Raw genomic sequence first — 14,285 nt, 5'->3', positions numbered from 1 at the left:
GAAATTTATTGCGCAAGTTTTTTCTCATTATATTTGCATTACATTAAAGCGTCGACGCCGGAAATAAATGCTCGCACGAGTATTTTTCGATTGCCTAGTTGGCGTAATTCAAGGTAATTTCGGTAATGATGTTACTATTACGCGATCGACTAATAATTACATTTAAAGAGATCGATATTACATTAAATCACGTGTTTCGAGCGGCACTTTGAAGGGCACGTAACTATGTAACATCCGATTCGCAATACGCATATACACGCGGCTATCGCATTAATTATCATTTTTATATCCATTTGTTCGGAATTTCCAATAATATCGAGTGGTTTTATTACGAGTCTGTTAAATGGGAAAGAAAGAGAGAAAGAGAGAGAAAGAATTTGGATTCAAATTGAACCATTTAAATCACAAGCAAAATTGTACACAATCATTACGTACACATATTTTATTTGTTTCAACTCGTCAACTCAAATTTACGTAAATATAAATTACGTGATAATTTGTAGACGGTGAAAAGAAACACATTCGTTTGCAGACAATCCTTCCTATAATAATTTTTATTTTTATGTCCCGTATTAGTATACAAAATAGACTAACGGAATATTTTCGTTAGAAATTAACACAGATATAATTATCATTTATAGCGGCAGCAAAATAATGTAAAAAGAACTCGCTAACTGACACCGAAAATGCCATTATCCGCTCTCAATTATTAATAGGATAAGATACTCATATTTGTGATTTACTTGCGAAATATTTATTGCGTAGACAAATGCTTCAGTGCAAAATAATTTTAACGTAAAATTAACAAAATTGTTAATGAAATAACTAGTTCAACTGAATCGTTTCTTTGCGCAACGTTACTCGTAATTTTAATTGACAACGATATTTTACGACCGTCTGAACCGCATCGAATTAACTCGCCAATTATTTACGGAACGTTGAAATTAACACAACAATGGTTCTGACGTTCATTAAATATCGTTGTAATGAAAACATAGCGTTGATAATTTTTGAAAATGCGTTCCGTGAGTCTCAGAATTCTGAGGCTTTAATCCACTCTCTCGACAGGGCAGCTGCGACATGTTCGGCAGTCACGCAAATAACGACAGTTCAGTTTAAATTACTAATAGCGTGATTATTTAGCAAGTCGGTCCCCTATGTCTTGAGGCTGCACTTTTACGAATATGTTTAAATTCCAACACCGTTAAGCTAAAGGAATCTAGAGGGAAATACTTGCTTAAAAAAAAAAAAAGAATTTCTCTCTTATTTTTTATGTAACGCAAGACCACATTTCTCGAGCGACCCCGGTATAACCACGCTGTCGTTTATTAATTATTAATCTGATTGCATGGGTGCTCAACCGCTGCCGGACGTGACGCGGCTTTCCGTAGTTTCGCGAGCGAGGGGTGGATTAAGACTGCGCTCCCGCCATTGCGCGATCACGGGAGCGATAACGGAACACTAATAATCTCTGACAAAAACAGGATACAGGTTGCCGGCCATGCCGTGGAGCTGGCTAGGAGCGGCGGCGCCATCGGCGGCTACAGCTGCAGCGGTCGCCGCGGCCGCGGTGACCCCATCGCCTGCAGCTGCACCGCTCGTCCTTGCACCCAGGGCGGCGGCGAGACGGAGGTACGGATTGAATTAAGGATCCTACCCACATATACGCGCCACCGAGACAAACGTGTTGTCACATACGTTTAAAACGATACGCATAAACACCTCAAACTACCCCCCGATCAACCCCTAATCAGCCTCACCCTCTTTGTCGTGCGCGTCCCATCGCGAAATAAAAGATGGTGCTTGAACAAAACTGATTTGGACAATTTGAGAGGTCTCGCATCGCGGTAAAACGCGCTCGGTTCTTCTTGCATTTTTTCGAGATTGCCGAAAGTCGCTCTTGATAAATGTGCGAGACACCGAAAGCTTTTTATCGTCGTGCGCGATTGTTAAATTGTTTAAATCTGTATGCAATCTTCAAAAGTGTGCTCGTTTCCTTTTTCCATTTGTCGTTCGGAGACCACGCAATCGCTTCTTTCCTTTCGCTCGTTTTAATGTAATTAAGCTAGTTTTTTAAATTAGGTCACGCTGGGCAAAAATTCCCGTCCAATGTAATCTTCAAGATCTTTACGTACAAGCTTCGCATCCGGTTTTCCGCTATACGTTTTAAAATATTACGTTTTAAAGAATTGTTTTAAAAAATTATCAAGTATTCCCATGCAATAATCGGATATAACTTTAAAGTTTTGTTAAACGGAGGCATCACAGAGCATCAGGTACGCGCGAGGTTGAATGGGTGCGAAAAAATCACATATTGGTCAATTATGATTCCCGAAGTGCATCAGGGAGTTAATCGCGCTGCGGCCGACGTTTCATTTTTAATGATCGGAATATTTTTCCCCGGGGAGATTGACTTCATTATAAGTCCATTATGAGCCGCGGCGAATCGCGAAATATCCGCGATTTATTTACGCAATACCGGTGTACGGTAATGCGCCGTTTTTCGATTCGCGCCGGTTCACTCATTACCGTGAATTCATCGTGGGACACTATATTTTACGCGTGTTATTCTTATCATATCGTGCGTAATACCGCTGTGATATATTCTGCCACGGTTTGCCGCGTGTTGCGGAATTTCGCGATCTCTCTGGCAGATCGCCGCGAAAAACCGATATCATAAATTTAGTATCGAACGACCGCGGGCGTGTGTCCGACGAACGACCATCCCCCGTATCCCTCGTCCACCCTTCTCCCCTCTTTCCGCACCCTCTCGTGTGTTCACTGTATCTCTTCTTTTTACTACTTGATAATTAATGTTGTCACCTTTCCTCTTCTCGGTGTACTCGTATCGACAGTGTAGCACACAGAGTGCAAAGAAACCCTTTGAATATTCACTTGTGCACGAACCGCAAAACCACCACCCGAATGCTCCGCCATGGTTGTTGCATTGATGCTAGTTGGACGAAAATACAATATTGTTCCTTCCTTCCTCTATTATACATGTGTATATTGTATATACAATCGTTTCTTTCCTTAGGGCACGCATATATATACATCGATGTTTTCCACCTAATTAGTCAAACTCGATCGGTTGTTTAGGGAGCTCTCGTTTCAGGCGGCGATCGCGATCTGTGGCCGGAAATAATCGCATGGACTTCTACTAATGTCTTTTATAACTAAATTTTGAAATGAGAATTTAATAAGTGATAAAATTGATAGCAAATCATTAGTTCTCGAGAAAACATTGAGTCGGTTTTTTAAAAAAGTTAAGAAATAATGTATCTAAAAGAATTGTGTAAGCCTGTCAAGTCGCGAAAAATTTATTTCTTTTATTTTGTGTAATAATTTTTATTTACCTATTTACTATCATGCGCGCAGATGTACAATATGGATCGAAATACGTACGAGATGGAAACATTCTAGGTTACGGTTAGCTGAAGGGTTAATATTTAATCCGTAAGCTCATTGGTTTCCGATTAAACTTGCGCGATGTAAAGTCCATTTGTTTGCAACAGTAGTGCACGGAGAATTTACAATGGACGGTTTTAACGCCACGGTTTAACGGGAAACTTTCGTTATCGCGAGAATTATATTTGATTGCATGGACGCAACGTATGATTTCAAATAAGAGGTAGGCTGACCAATTGAATCGATGACGATGGCGTATATATTTAACTTTTTCATCATTCGAGAATGTAATCTTTCCGCTTTTCGCCGGGCTGCGTTATCGCCGAATTGTATTTTCCATAAATTCGGAATTTCTCCGTGCCGGCGCGGCGTGTCGGACGATCTGCCACCGCGTGCGCAGTCGACTAATTAATAGCCGCTAATTGGCATGTCACGCGCACTCGTAAAATTTGGCCGAAGACAGCGATCGTTCGGCATGGGTGGCTTTTAAACTCGTGTTCAGGATGAATCGAATGGTCGTGTATTGCAATCGTCGCGTGTATTGCATTCCTGAAATGTCAGAGTGTCATGTACGAACATTCTTTTTTTAAAAATATGTCGCTCGCTTATTTTGATTTAAAGTGAAATATGGATTTTGAAAGCGAAGTGCGACAAATTGTTGTCTCACATTGGTCAGAATAAAATGACAGTGATGTTCTACCTCGATATTTTCAGAAATTTGACGTAGAAGAATGGACACGATATACTATTAGAGAAATTCATGAAAAACTCAAAAATAAATATTTCTCTCAATTAGTTAAAGAATTTGTCAATTTTGTAGACGCGATCTAAAAACCGTATTTTAGTAATAGAAGAAGATATGAATAGAATCCATAAAATGGACGTATTTATACGCCGGCAACGTTGATTACTGCATTTCCGTGCCACAGATCACGCGAGCCTAGGAAAGTGGAGTTCGTGATTGTAACATCGGCCACCCCACACACAAACCACTCTCCTCTTTTTGGAATGTGCCTGCTATTTATGCATCACGCTCTTGTTCTTGACCTGCCTTTAGATAACCGGCGATCGAGCCGACCCATTAACCAACCCCCGTCGTTGATCGTTAACTTGCGTTTGAATTTGCGCTAACATCACGCGCGTTACCTGCACAGTAGGTAGTTGTCTGTTGAGGATGCTGTTGATGTGCTGCTCGTATAAATGAACCCACTAGTCTAACAACAATGCATATGTTTATTATACCTTCGGTATAATTTGGATTGTCAGCACTTTGAAGAGATGTACATTTTCACGATCATCCTATTCATTAAAAATATATATACGAAATAATTTTACGTAACACATTTTATTCGTGATTCACAATTCAACTTTCTAATTGTAAGTGACGAATTTTAGCTCAGTTATGTGATATGGATTTCATTATACATATATCTATATTCTAAATACACATATAAGATCAGTATACAATGAATAGATATAAATAGATTGTAATACAAAAATTTTTGCTGCATTTTATTTATCAAAAAGAATCGAAATGAAATTCATTTTTTTAACAAACTTTATTCTCTTCAAGGTGAATTTTTCGATGCAAACCGTGTATATAAATGAGAAAGCACTTGTTAAATCGCTCCATCAGCAGCCGATCCGAACGAGATGACTTGGTGCCAATGAAAAGGTAGGCAGAAATCGTCAGTTTTTATTGCTCCATCTTGGACCAGCCGGAGATGGAAAGTATTCTTCCCATTGCCGAGTTTGTTTTCCCAACATTTTTTTTTCTTGTCAGATATGTCGATAACTCAACGTCATTTGTCGTTTCCGTCAATACAACGGCTATTCATTAAAGTCACTATCCATCCATCAGGGCTATACCTATATGATTCTTCCGATCACATCATCTATCAACGCACAAAACATAAATTAAGAAATATCTCAGAAATATAATCCGTCACATAATAGACCGATAAATCATTTACTTTCTGGCAGATTGATATCTTTATCTAATGATACTCATAGTTCAGCCTAGCAACATTACAGTCTTTGTTCTAATTCTTTTCATATCTCTTTTCTAATTTAGAGAATTATTTTTCAGTGCAAAAGTAACGAAAGTATCATATTTTCATCTTGTAAATTATCTCGAATCAAGGAACATATAAATTATATCTCGTACGTTTTTCCTGTCATCTTCCGCGTCTAATTCTTTATCGTAAATTTTGCAATTTAAAATCTCGATTACTTTCTGCCTCCTCTAGAAAAATACAAGAATTGGTTATATAATCTCGTCGAAATTCACCGAGTGAATCTCACTGCCACGAATTTGAAATATATCACCGCTTGGCGAGAAAGCCCAGCAGTCACTGTTGTGCATCGTCAGCTTCCCGCGCATCCGCGCGCGGTCTTCCTTCCCCTTACGAAGATCGGCGTCGATCATGCAACCGGCAGCTGCTCCACAATGTGGATGGATCGAGTCGCGACATCCACGTCGTCGTCTATTCAATTCTATCGGAAAAATATTCTCTTCGAAAATCTTTGTAGACGATACCAACTGAGAAACAAGTCGATCAGTTTCGCGGAATATCCTACATTTGGCGTCCCATTCTTCGAGCTTTTTTATGCTCTTCCTCTTATTTCATTTTAGTAGATTCACAAAATCTCAATTTTTATCGAAGTGTGATAGAGGCAGCTTCTATAGCGTCGCTTTCGTCGAAGCTTTGAGGATCTCAAATCGCTCGTATGAGCTTTGCTTCGAAACATGCGAATTCCGATTGCCACCCTCGCGAAAATCGTTCTCCTATACGTTATCCGCCAAAAGAAATTGTGTAGCGACCCATCGCGAGCAGATCGATGATAAAATGCGCCGAAAAATTGATCTAGCAGTAAAGGAGCAGCAGCAGTTTCTCCGGAGTAAATTTCGCGAAGTTCTGTAGCCATTTCTTTCCTTTCGAGCCATTCCCGAGTGTCAAATGCAAGCGAAGCGGAGGAAGCAAACTTTTCTATTTTTGGTTCTTCGAAGTTCCCTTCGCTCCGCCACACTCTCTGTTCTTACGCCGCAAGGTTCTCCGGTGTTTTCTCCGATGTTCGTATTTACTTCTCGGGCGCAATTCTCCAAAGCCAATCTTTGATAGGAAGAACAAAATTTCCTGCTCTTGCCGCAGCTTCTCTTAGAAGGCGGTTTTCTCTCGTAAGTTTCCTCTGTGGCAGGGTCAGATGCGTTTGACAATGAATCGTGCTTGTTTTTCGCATCACCCCTATTGTACACACATTAATAAGAAGGATCTTTTACTCGAATTACAGTTAATAATCCTTTCCTTTTTTTATTATGCACCTCATCATAAAATTTTCATCGATATGGGCAAACTTTTCAACTTTAAATTGTAAAAGTACATAAATCAATACGAAAGTTTCATTTTCCAGATAACTAAATTTGTTATTTAATTAATTATGTTAATTAGTTATTTAAAACATTTAAGTGATAACAAATACCAAGTTTTTATTAATTTTCTGTAAAGAAGAATTGATTAGAAAAATTTATTTAAAAACTTATCGAAATTTGACAAGATGAGAGTGCGATATCCCAGATGGAAAGGGAGAAACTCAGTCAAACGACCTTAAATCAATATTGCGCTTGTACGAGTTTGCCGAACGTGCTGACTGATCAGGGAATAAAAAATTTCTAGGTACTCTATAAATTTTTTACTCGGTAAATTCCCTCGCGACAGCGAAACGAGCTAATTCCCAGGCGGAATATCGATCCCTAAGTCTCGTAACCGGGTATCAAATCAAGCCGCGAACCTCGTCTCGCCGGCTGTCGATGTGCGCCGCGGTTCCTCGAGGAGCAACCTGGAGTCCTGGTCGGAGTGGTCGATAGCAACGTAAGTCCCCAAGGTAGGCGACCTTGTGTAATTGTGCATGTGCGCGCGCGTGTCGCGTGTGTGTTGTTGCAGCTGCGGCACTTAGAGGAGTCGCCATACAACGCGGCCGAGTAGGAGCGGCGAGGGCGACTTTTCCAACCAGCGCGGCCGCTCTGGCATTGGCCAGGAATCCAGGGCCACTAGCAGCTGCTGCCACGGCCCTGCATCCCTTCGCACAGGCGTAAGTATCGGTCCAGATCAGGTTGCGTCTAACCAGCGTCCAACCGGACGGAGGTATTCCCCGCACTTGGGAGAGAGTACTCTGTCAAGCGTTCTCTAACGGCGTCTTAAATTAAATTGGATCATGCACGTGGCATTTCACAGTAATTTAAGACGATCGTAAATTGACGAGAGATACCACGAGATGCAATCGATGTGATATTGCACGTTTCGGAAACGTGAAACGGGGTTAGAAACTGCTATTCTATCGAATTTGTGTTCTACTCTATGCTTTTTTTTAAATAAAATATCGACAAATGCTACGTATCTCTACGGGAATACCTCTACGCGATCAAGACCATGCAGCCATCTTAAAAGAATGTCTTTTATATGTATATACATCTGTTTATATGTATATATATCTGTGTTTTGACGCTTGTTTCGTATCCTTTGTACGTATTCTTTTTCTTGGTGAAATTTCTCTTGCAGCGAGTAATTAAGAGCGCACCTCGAAAATACTTTCGCGAAGTTGCGAAACTTCTGCGAGGGTTCCGTCGAGCGATAAAAACGGACGTGTGGTGTAACGACGATAATTAATTTACGTAGCCGGGGTGTGGAAGAGGTGCGTGCGTCGCTGAAGTTTCGGAAGACTTTTTCGCGATAGCCTTTTTCTTCTTAACGATCAGTACTTACGTAGTTAGCGTGATTTATATGCCAGTTCTTCCATGCAATAAAGTTTAATTCGTGATGAGTTTAAACGTTAAATCGTGATGTTTTCGGTCTGATTACATTATTTATCTTTGATTCAATATATAATATATAAACTTGTCTAGATCTAATCTGATCGAAGGATCTTTCTTTTCAAGTACAAATTATGTTTTTGATAAATGATTTATCAGCGATCGAATTCTCTTTTTATCCTTTCTCAAGTTAGCTGCGTATTAAAATTTTAATTTCTCATAGATATTAATGATCGTTGATGTAAACAACTTTAATGACTCGCCAACGGTCATTTAAACTGTATCGCGAACTGGGGTACGGGAGTATCGTCGAGTATACACTACATCACTTTATCGCGCGTTGAAGATTATCGAGTGATATCGAATACGATCGGGAAAATTACTCGCTGCAATGAGTTTGCACGCGCCGCTCGTTAAGGCTTTGCCTGTCAATCTCACTGCGTCTGCACTGCACGTCTACCATCCCAAACCTATACCTCCCGCACAAACGCTCCCGTATAAATCTGCGCACAGTGCGAATTATAATTTGCGAGAGAAACGCCCGCGGTTCGTTCGTTTCTCTCTAAACGGAGACTTAGAACGAGCGGGAAAACGAGGGACGCTTGATTGCTTCCCCGCGAGGACGATCAAAGGGTCAGGCAGGAAAAAAGAGATTCGATTCCATGGAACTGCGCTTTGACCGATTAAAAGATTAAAACGCGACTGTCGGATCAGCGCGGATTATCATGTCGCGGTGATCGCGCACGTTTTTTTCTATTGAAAATCAAAAATCGTAGGATATAGACACTTTATCTTTTTTATTCTTTTTTTTTTTTAACTTTTTTTTAACTTTTTATCATTCCGGATTTTTAGGCGCAAGCATTCGCGTTCGAACCGTCAATCGTTCGTTCATTTTAACGTTACGGAATTGGACATGGCGTTGGCAGGAATGAAAAATTTGAATATGGACGAAAATCAATCTTCGAAGCCTGTTACATCGATGCACGGCCCCGGCCACGAAATCGGATTTGTCAAACCCAATATCTATATAGTTATGCATTTTAATTTAACGCCCGTGTCGTTTCATTTATAAATCCAAATTATTAACGTGAAACAGATTATAGAGAAAGAAATGACATCGTGTTTTATCTTGAATTCGCGCACATCGCTGCACAGAACGTTAACGGGTTTTTTTTTTCACATAAATGTAAAGTGTACTTCGTAAAATATTCGAATAATTTCGAGAGTGAGTTTTTTGCGTATAGAGAAATAATGGAAACGGTTGAAAGAAAGTTCAAGTATAAACACATTTATCCTATTTAACTTGTTTACGGTCGTTTCTTTTAGTTTCAGTCATTTTTGGCATAAAACTCGGAACTGCAGGGTTTATAGCTATTTACATATACTGTCTCATCGACCTCGAATATCGTATCGTCTGTTTGTAAATATCTTCGGGATATTTTGAAAATCAATCCGTTCTTTTTACAAAAACACATTTCTATTTCCGACGTATATGATTCCGTGATACTTTATATTCGCAACGATAATGATAGCGTAGCAAAATGGTGTCGATAAACTTGATCATACTTACGAAAATTTAAATAACATAGAAGTAATATATTTGTTTTCCGAATTCAATATTGACAAGGCAAAATATATATACGTGTTTATTTTATTGTAAACCAATCCCCATTTATCAGATACTATTCATACATAGTCCAAGTAATACACCATTTTCGATTATATATTTATATTTTCTGTATATCAAGAAGAGTATTAGTATCGAACTGTGAAAGATACTAAACAAAGTCGGAGAGAATGAACATTTATTTGCGATTTTTTATCGGTACGTGAAGTCTCCCTTCTGAATACTCACTCCTGAAGTTATTCTCGTATTTTACAAAATATCCCGTATAATGTATCGCGTGATAAATAGGAGAGACCAGGGATAAAAATTTGGTTCGATTTTGATGAAAACGTGTCGATATGGACAAAAACAACTCTCAGTCGCGGATATATTTATTTGTATGTTTTCGCATCTATTACATTTGTCTCTAATCTCCCCTACTTCGTTCCGCAACTTTTTTCATTCCTGACAGTCTTCAGTCAAAACGAAGAGCGAATTCGCATCCCATAAAGTCAACGAGCTTTTCTTCTCCGGGTATTTTAAAACAAGATTATTACTTATTCAAGTTAAATAGACTTTTAACAACGATCTCCTCCAACGAGGATATAATAATGGGAGCGAACTACTCATAAAACTAATTCCATTGCAAATGCCTCTGTGCGGATGCAATATAAAGCAATCAACCTTTTCCTCGGCATAATTTATGATCTTCGCGCATAAAACAAACTTCGCGTTGTCGCGTAGTCGCGGGAGACAAAGTTTATCGCCTCTGCCGTTCTCCATTATTCTGCAAAGCGGGAATTATCGTATCCCAGAAATAAATTTCCAATTTTATTCCCGACCGAACGCAATGTTTAATACGCGACGTCTATTAAACGAGCACTGTGCATTATTGAATCAAAAGATTAAAGATTCTTTGTAGTGACAGCTTTTAACCGAATGTCCCTATTGTATTCAATATTAAAGTCTTTATGAATACTTTATACACGCAAAATATCGAGACCATCGAATTTGCAAAATACATTGTTTTTTTTTGTCAATGGAGATATTTATAAATAAAAGGTATTGAATATATCCTTTTAAGTAGAAAAATTGGACGCGCGGTTGCAACGTTAATTACACTTCACAGAGAAAATCGTAAAATGCGAAATTCGGTAATCCCTACGGGCGCAGTGGCGAACAAGCGGATAAAGTCGTCCGTACTCATTGATAATTTTTATTTTTTACAGTGTTTACTACGACCCCTTCCTTGCGGCTCACGCAGCGACGCAGGATCCCAACTACAGGTTGCAGGTGAGATATTTTTTCATTTCTGTTGATTCCCGCGAACGAATATTCTCCGCTTCTGGTGCACGCGACCGCAGAGAGAGGGAAAGAAAGAGAGATATCTGCGGCTACCGAGACACGAGATATACTCGAATGAGTTTTTAATTAAATCGAAGAATACAGTGAAACGCGCGCGCGGTTAAATAGAAACGGCGCGATAAGCAATCACGTCGCGATTGCCGACTGATAATCGGCTATTAATCGGAAAACAAACCCTCGCGAACGTTGACGCGTTTTCATTATATTGCGCTACGCGGACATCGAGCGGACATAATTAACCGGGCAATCGACGGACCATCTCCGCCGATGGAATCGATACAAAGCGTTCGACACAAGCTTGCAATGTTCCGATTATGATTCAATAAAACTTTACTGATAGATTTCTTTCACTAATTTTTTTTGCCGACGTTGTTTCAATAATATGTAAAATAAAAGAATTTGTTAGCGAATTTGTTTAATTCTACATGATTAAATATACTAAAAGTTACCTTCAAACATCGAGATTTTTTTATTACATATTAAAAATATATCTCTTTGTATTTCCTTGAAATAGACTGACTGAAAATAAACATCATCAAAATTAAACTCATTGGTAGAACATTTTTCATATAATTGTACCAATAATCGTGTATAATATTCAAAGCACTGTAATGTCTCGTAATGTCGTAGTCGTTGCGATGTTAACCGCCATTTTGCAAGCCATATTCTCGACGGTAAACGTACCCCGCTCGAAAGAGCAAACGGGAAACGCTTATTCGCACGTGCACCGGAAGCGGAATGCGCAGTATCTGTAAGACGAGACACATGAGCGCAGAGATTTTGACTAAAGTCCATAATCTCTTGGGTGGACCCGTTTAGCTGGAATGGCCTCAAGCAACAGCTGACGTTAGTTGACACACATTTTGCCAGGCTTGCACATACGAGAGAACGCCGAGAGAGAAACCGATAACAATTACGCCATCCCTATCTCGCGTTCTACATTGTCCCGACTATTCGCCATTCTCATTGTATCTCATTTTTCGCCTGTCTCTTTCGTTCTCTTTCTTTTTTTTTTCTTTCCTTTTCACTTCATTCATGTAAAAATCCCGATGCATCCGACGGCAGGATTAATCGAAAAAAAAAACGAGCACTGCTAACTGTCGAGATGATTATTTCTGTCCCGATGATGCTGTCTCTCCGACACCATTCCCGCGTGAATGGATTTTGCATTCGACCGTTTTGTTGACGTTCTCTTTGAAATTAACTTTTCGTCGAAAAATGTTGGGTTTCAACAGCTGCAACTATAACAGACTACTGTTGATAACGAATAGCGTTTCTATTCTTTTGATTCTAGTCGCATTACTAATTAGAAATTCTTCTTAATAAGAAATTTAATTTAGTAAAAATTTAAAAAATTCTGAATGAATCGATAAAGTTAAGTTTAAGATTTCAATTTTGCAAAAACGCTATAGCAATATAAGAAGTAATGTCTGCTAGATGTTTTTATTAATTAACATAGTTGTTTTTTAACATATATTAATAGAAATATCTTCCTAAGTGAAATTTTCAACAAGAAAGAAAAAGGAGAACAACAGATTTTAAAAGCTGTATTTTTTAATATTAAACATTTCGAGTGTACTATATTATCATGTATATTAACTATCGGATTTGCGATTTTCTTAAGACGTACTATCTTGAGATGAAACTCATTTTTCATTTATATGAGAATACTCTGCCATCTCTCAATGCGGCATCTTGTTGCATCTTGTTTGCCTAAATGCATCTTCATCGTGCACCTTCGCGTCGTCTTTGTCCCCGTTTCTCCCCTTTTACATTCTTCTCCCATCATCTTTAGCTATTTAAAGGGATGATTATTAATCGACGATATACGTAATCGCGAGAGAAAAAATATCGTTGGATAAGGATAACGTTAACATGCGTCGATTGTACACAGACTTTTGCGTCGGAAACGGGAGGGTGCGGGCTTAAAAGCGAGGACTTAATTCCCTCGTGTAAAAACTCGAGCTCGAGTTTTTCGCCGTCCGGTATCCTTCCGGAATTTCTTTTCAGGTTTGCCGTTTGTGTTTCAGGCTAAAGCGCCCGCCCTGGAGGTAGGAATTAAGGGTCCGCCTGTTCTTCTCTCGTCTCTTCTCCGTCTGTTTTATCTATACACATCCCTCTTTCTCTCTTTTACTTCTTCAGTCTGTTTTATTCAGTCAGTTCTTTCTATGTTCTTTTTACGTTTTCGTTTGTTCGCAAGATTGAAGTACTCACCGATTGTCGGCGACTACTTAGTTAAACGTGTTCTCAATCCGCTCTTTGCTATATAAAAAAAAAGAAAAAAAGAAAAGTCCCTTCCATGAAAATCTCGCTGTAACTTTTCCTCCGGTGGAAGGTTTAGGGGAGCTGTAGAAGAGTGTTTCAGCTGACGAGGTTTTTCTCCTCCGACCATGTTGCGTTTTTTTTTTCTTTCTTTTCTGTGATCCTCGATTGATATATTAGCGTGAAGACAGCATGTAATGTCGCCTTTTTCAGTCAGTAGAGCATGCGTCAGCACAGATCTAGAAATACGTCGTAGGAAGCCTATATACAAGTGGAGCAAACATTTTGTGATAAATGCACGCAATTAAGTGTGTCGTTTGGAGTTCCTCAATTTTGAGGGAGCTCGGTATTATGCGGTAGACAAATGACGTAGGCATCAGGTTTCGTGTGATTAGAGCTACGCTAAGGTAGACGGTAGCCATGATTTGTACTTTAATTACATGGTGTTGTAGCGAAGTTAAACACATCACAGTGAAAGTATTTCTTGACAATTAATTAACTACGAAAGTCAGGGATCTTGAATATTTAGCCTTAAATTAGGGACTTTAAGCACGATCGAAGATTCGTATTTTTGAAAGAATACTTCAATTATGGGGGAAAATATTCACGATCAGTATTTTATTACATTGCCGTATCAACGGAATGAGCTTTAACTACGTATTTAGAACTTATTCTGAAGATCGACATGACGTAATCGAGTTCGGTTAATCTATCATTCTGAGGGAGATTGTCTTACACCGAAAATATGTCTATAAAAATGTCTATAAAACCTAAGCAAATGACACGTATATCACAATCGTAAATGTACACAGGCTGCTAGATATCAAAGGGAAGATC

The 14,285-nt window shown here is 39.1% G+C and overlaps 1 protein-coding gene across 3 annotated transcripts in view; it reads left to right on the top strand.

Annotated features, from left to right (window-relative positions):
- Positions 1-35: 35 nt before the first annotated feature.
- Positions 36-14,285, top strand: part of LOC112452417 (RNA binding protein fox-1 homolog 1-like) — a 28,408-nt gene continuing 14,158 nt past the window's right edge. Inside the window, exons 1-3 of one of the 3 annotated variants that reach the window (XM_025012613.1) lie at positions 36-1,632; positions 11,051-11,114; positions 13,217-13,237. In XM_025012613.1, the coding sequence (XP_024868381.1) occupies positions 1,502-1,632; positions 11,051-11,114; positions 13,217-13,237 (216 nt within the window). In that variant the 5' untranslated portion in view covers positions 36-1,501. Of the gene's footprint in view, positions 1,633-11,050; positions 11,115-12,005; positions 12,033-13,216; positions 13,238-14,285 lie in introns of all 3 variants that reach the window. The other 2 variants (XM_025012612.1, XM_025012614.1) reach the window with 2 other exon arrangements.

The sequence above is a fragment of the Temnothorax curvispinosus genome, unplaced genomic scaffold (assembly GCF_003070985.1).
Source record: "Temnothorax curvispinosus isolate PA1 unplaced genomic scaffold, ASM307098v1 QBEX01003384.1, whole genome shotgun sequence".
Lineage (NCBI taxonomy): Eukaryota > Metazoa > Arthropoda > Insecta > Hymenoptera > Formicidae > Temnothorax > Temnothorax curvispinosus.
Note: the sequence above shows the minus strand (reverse complement) of the source record. Positions and strands in the feature narration are given on the sequence as shown.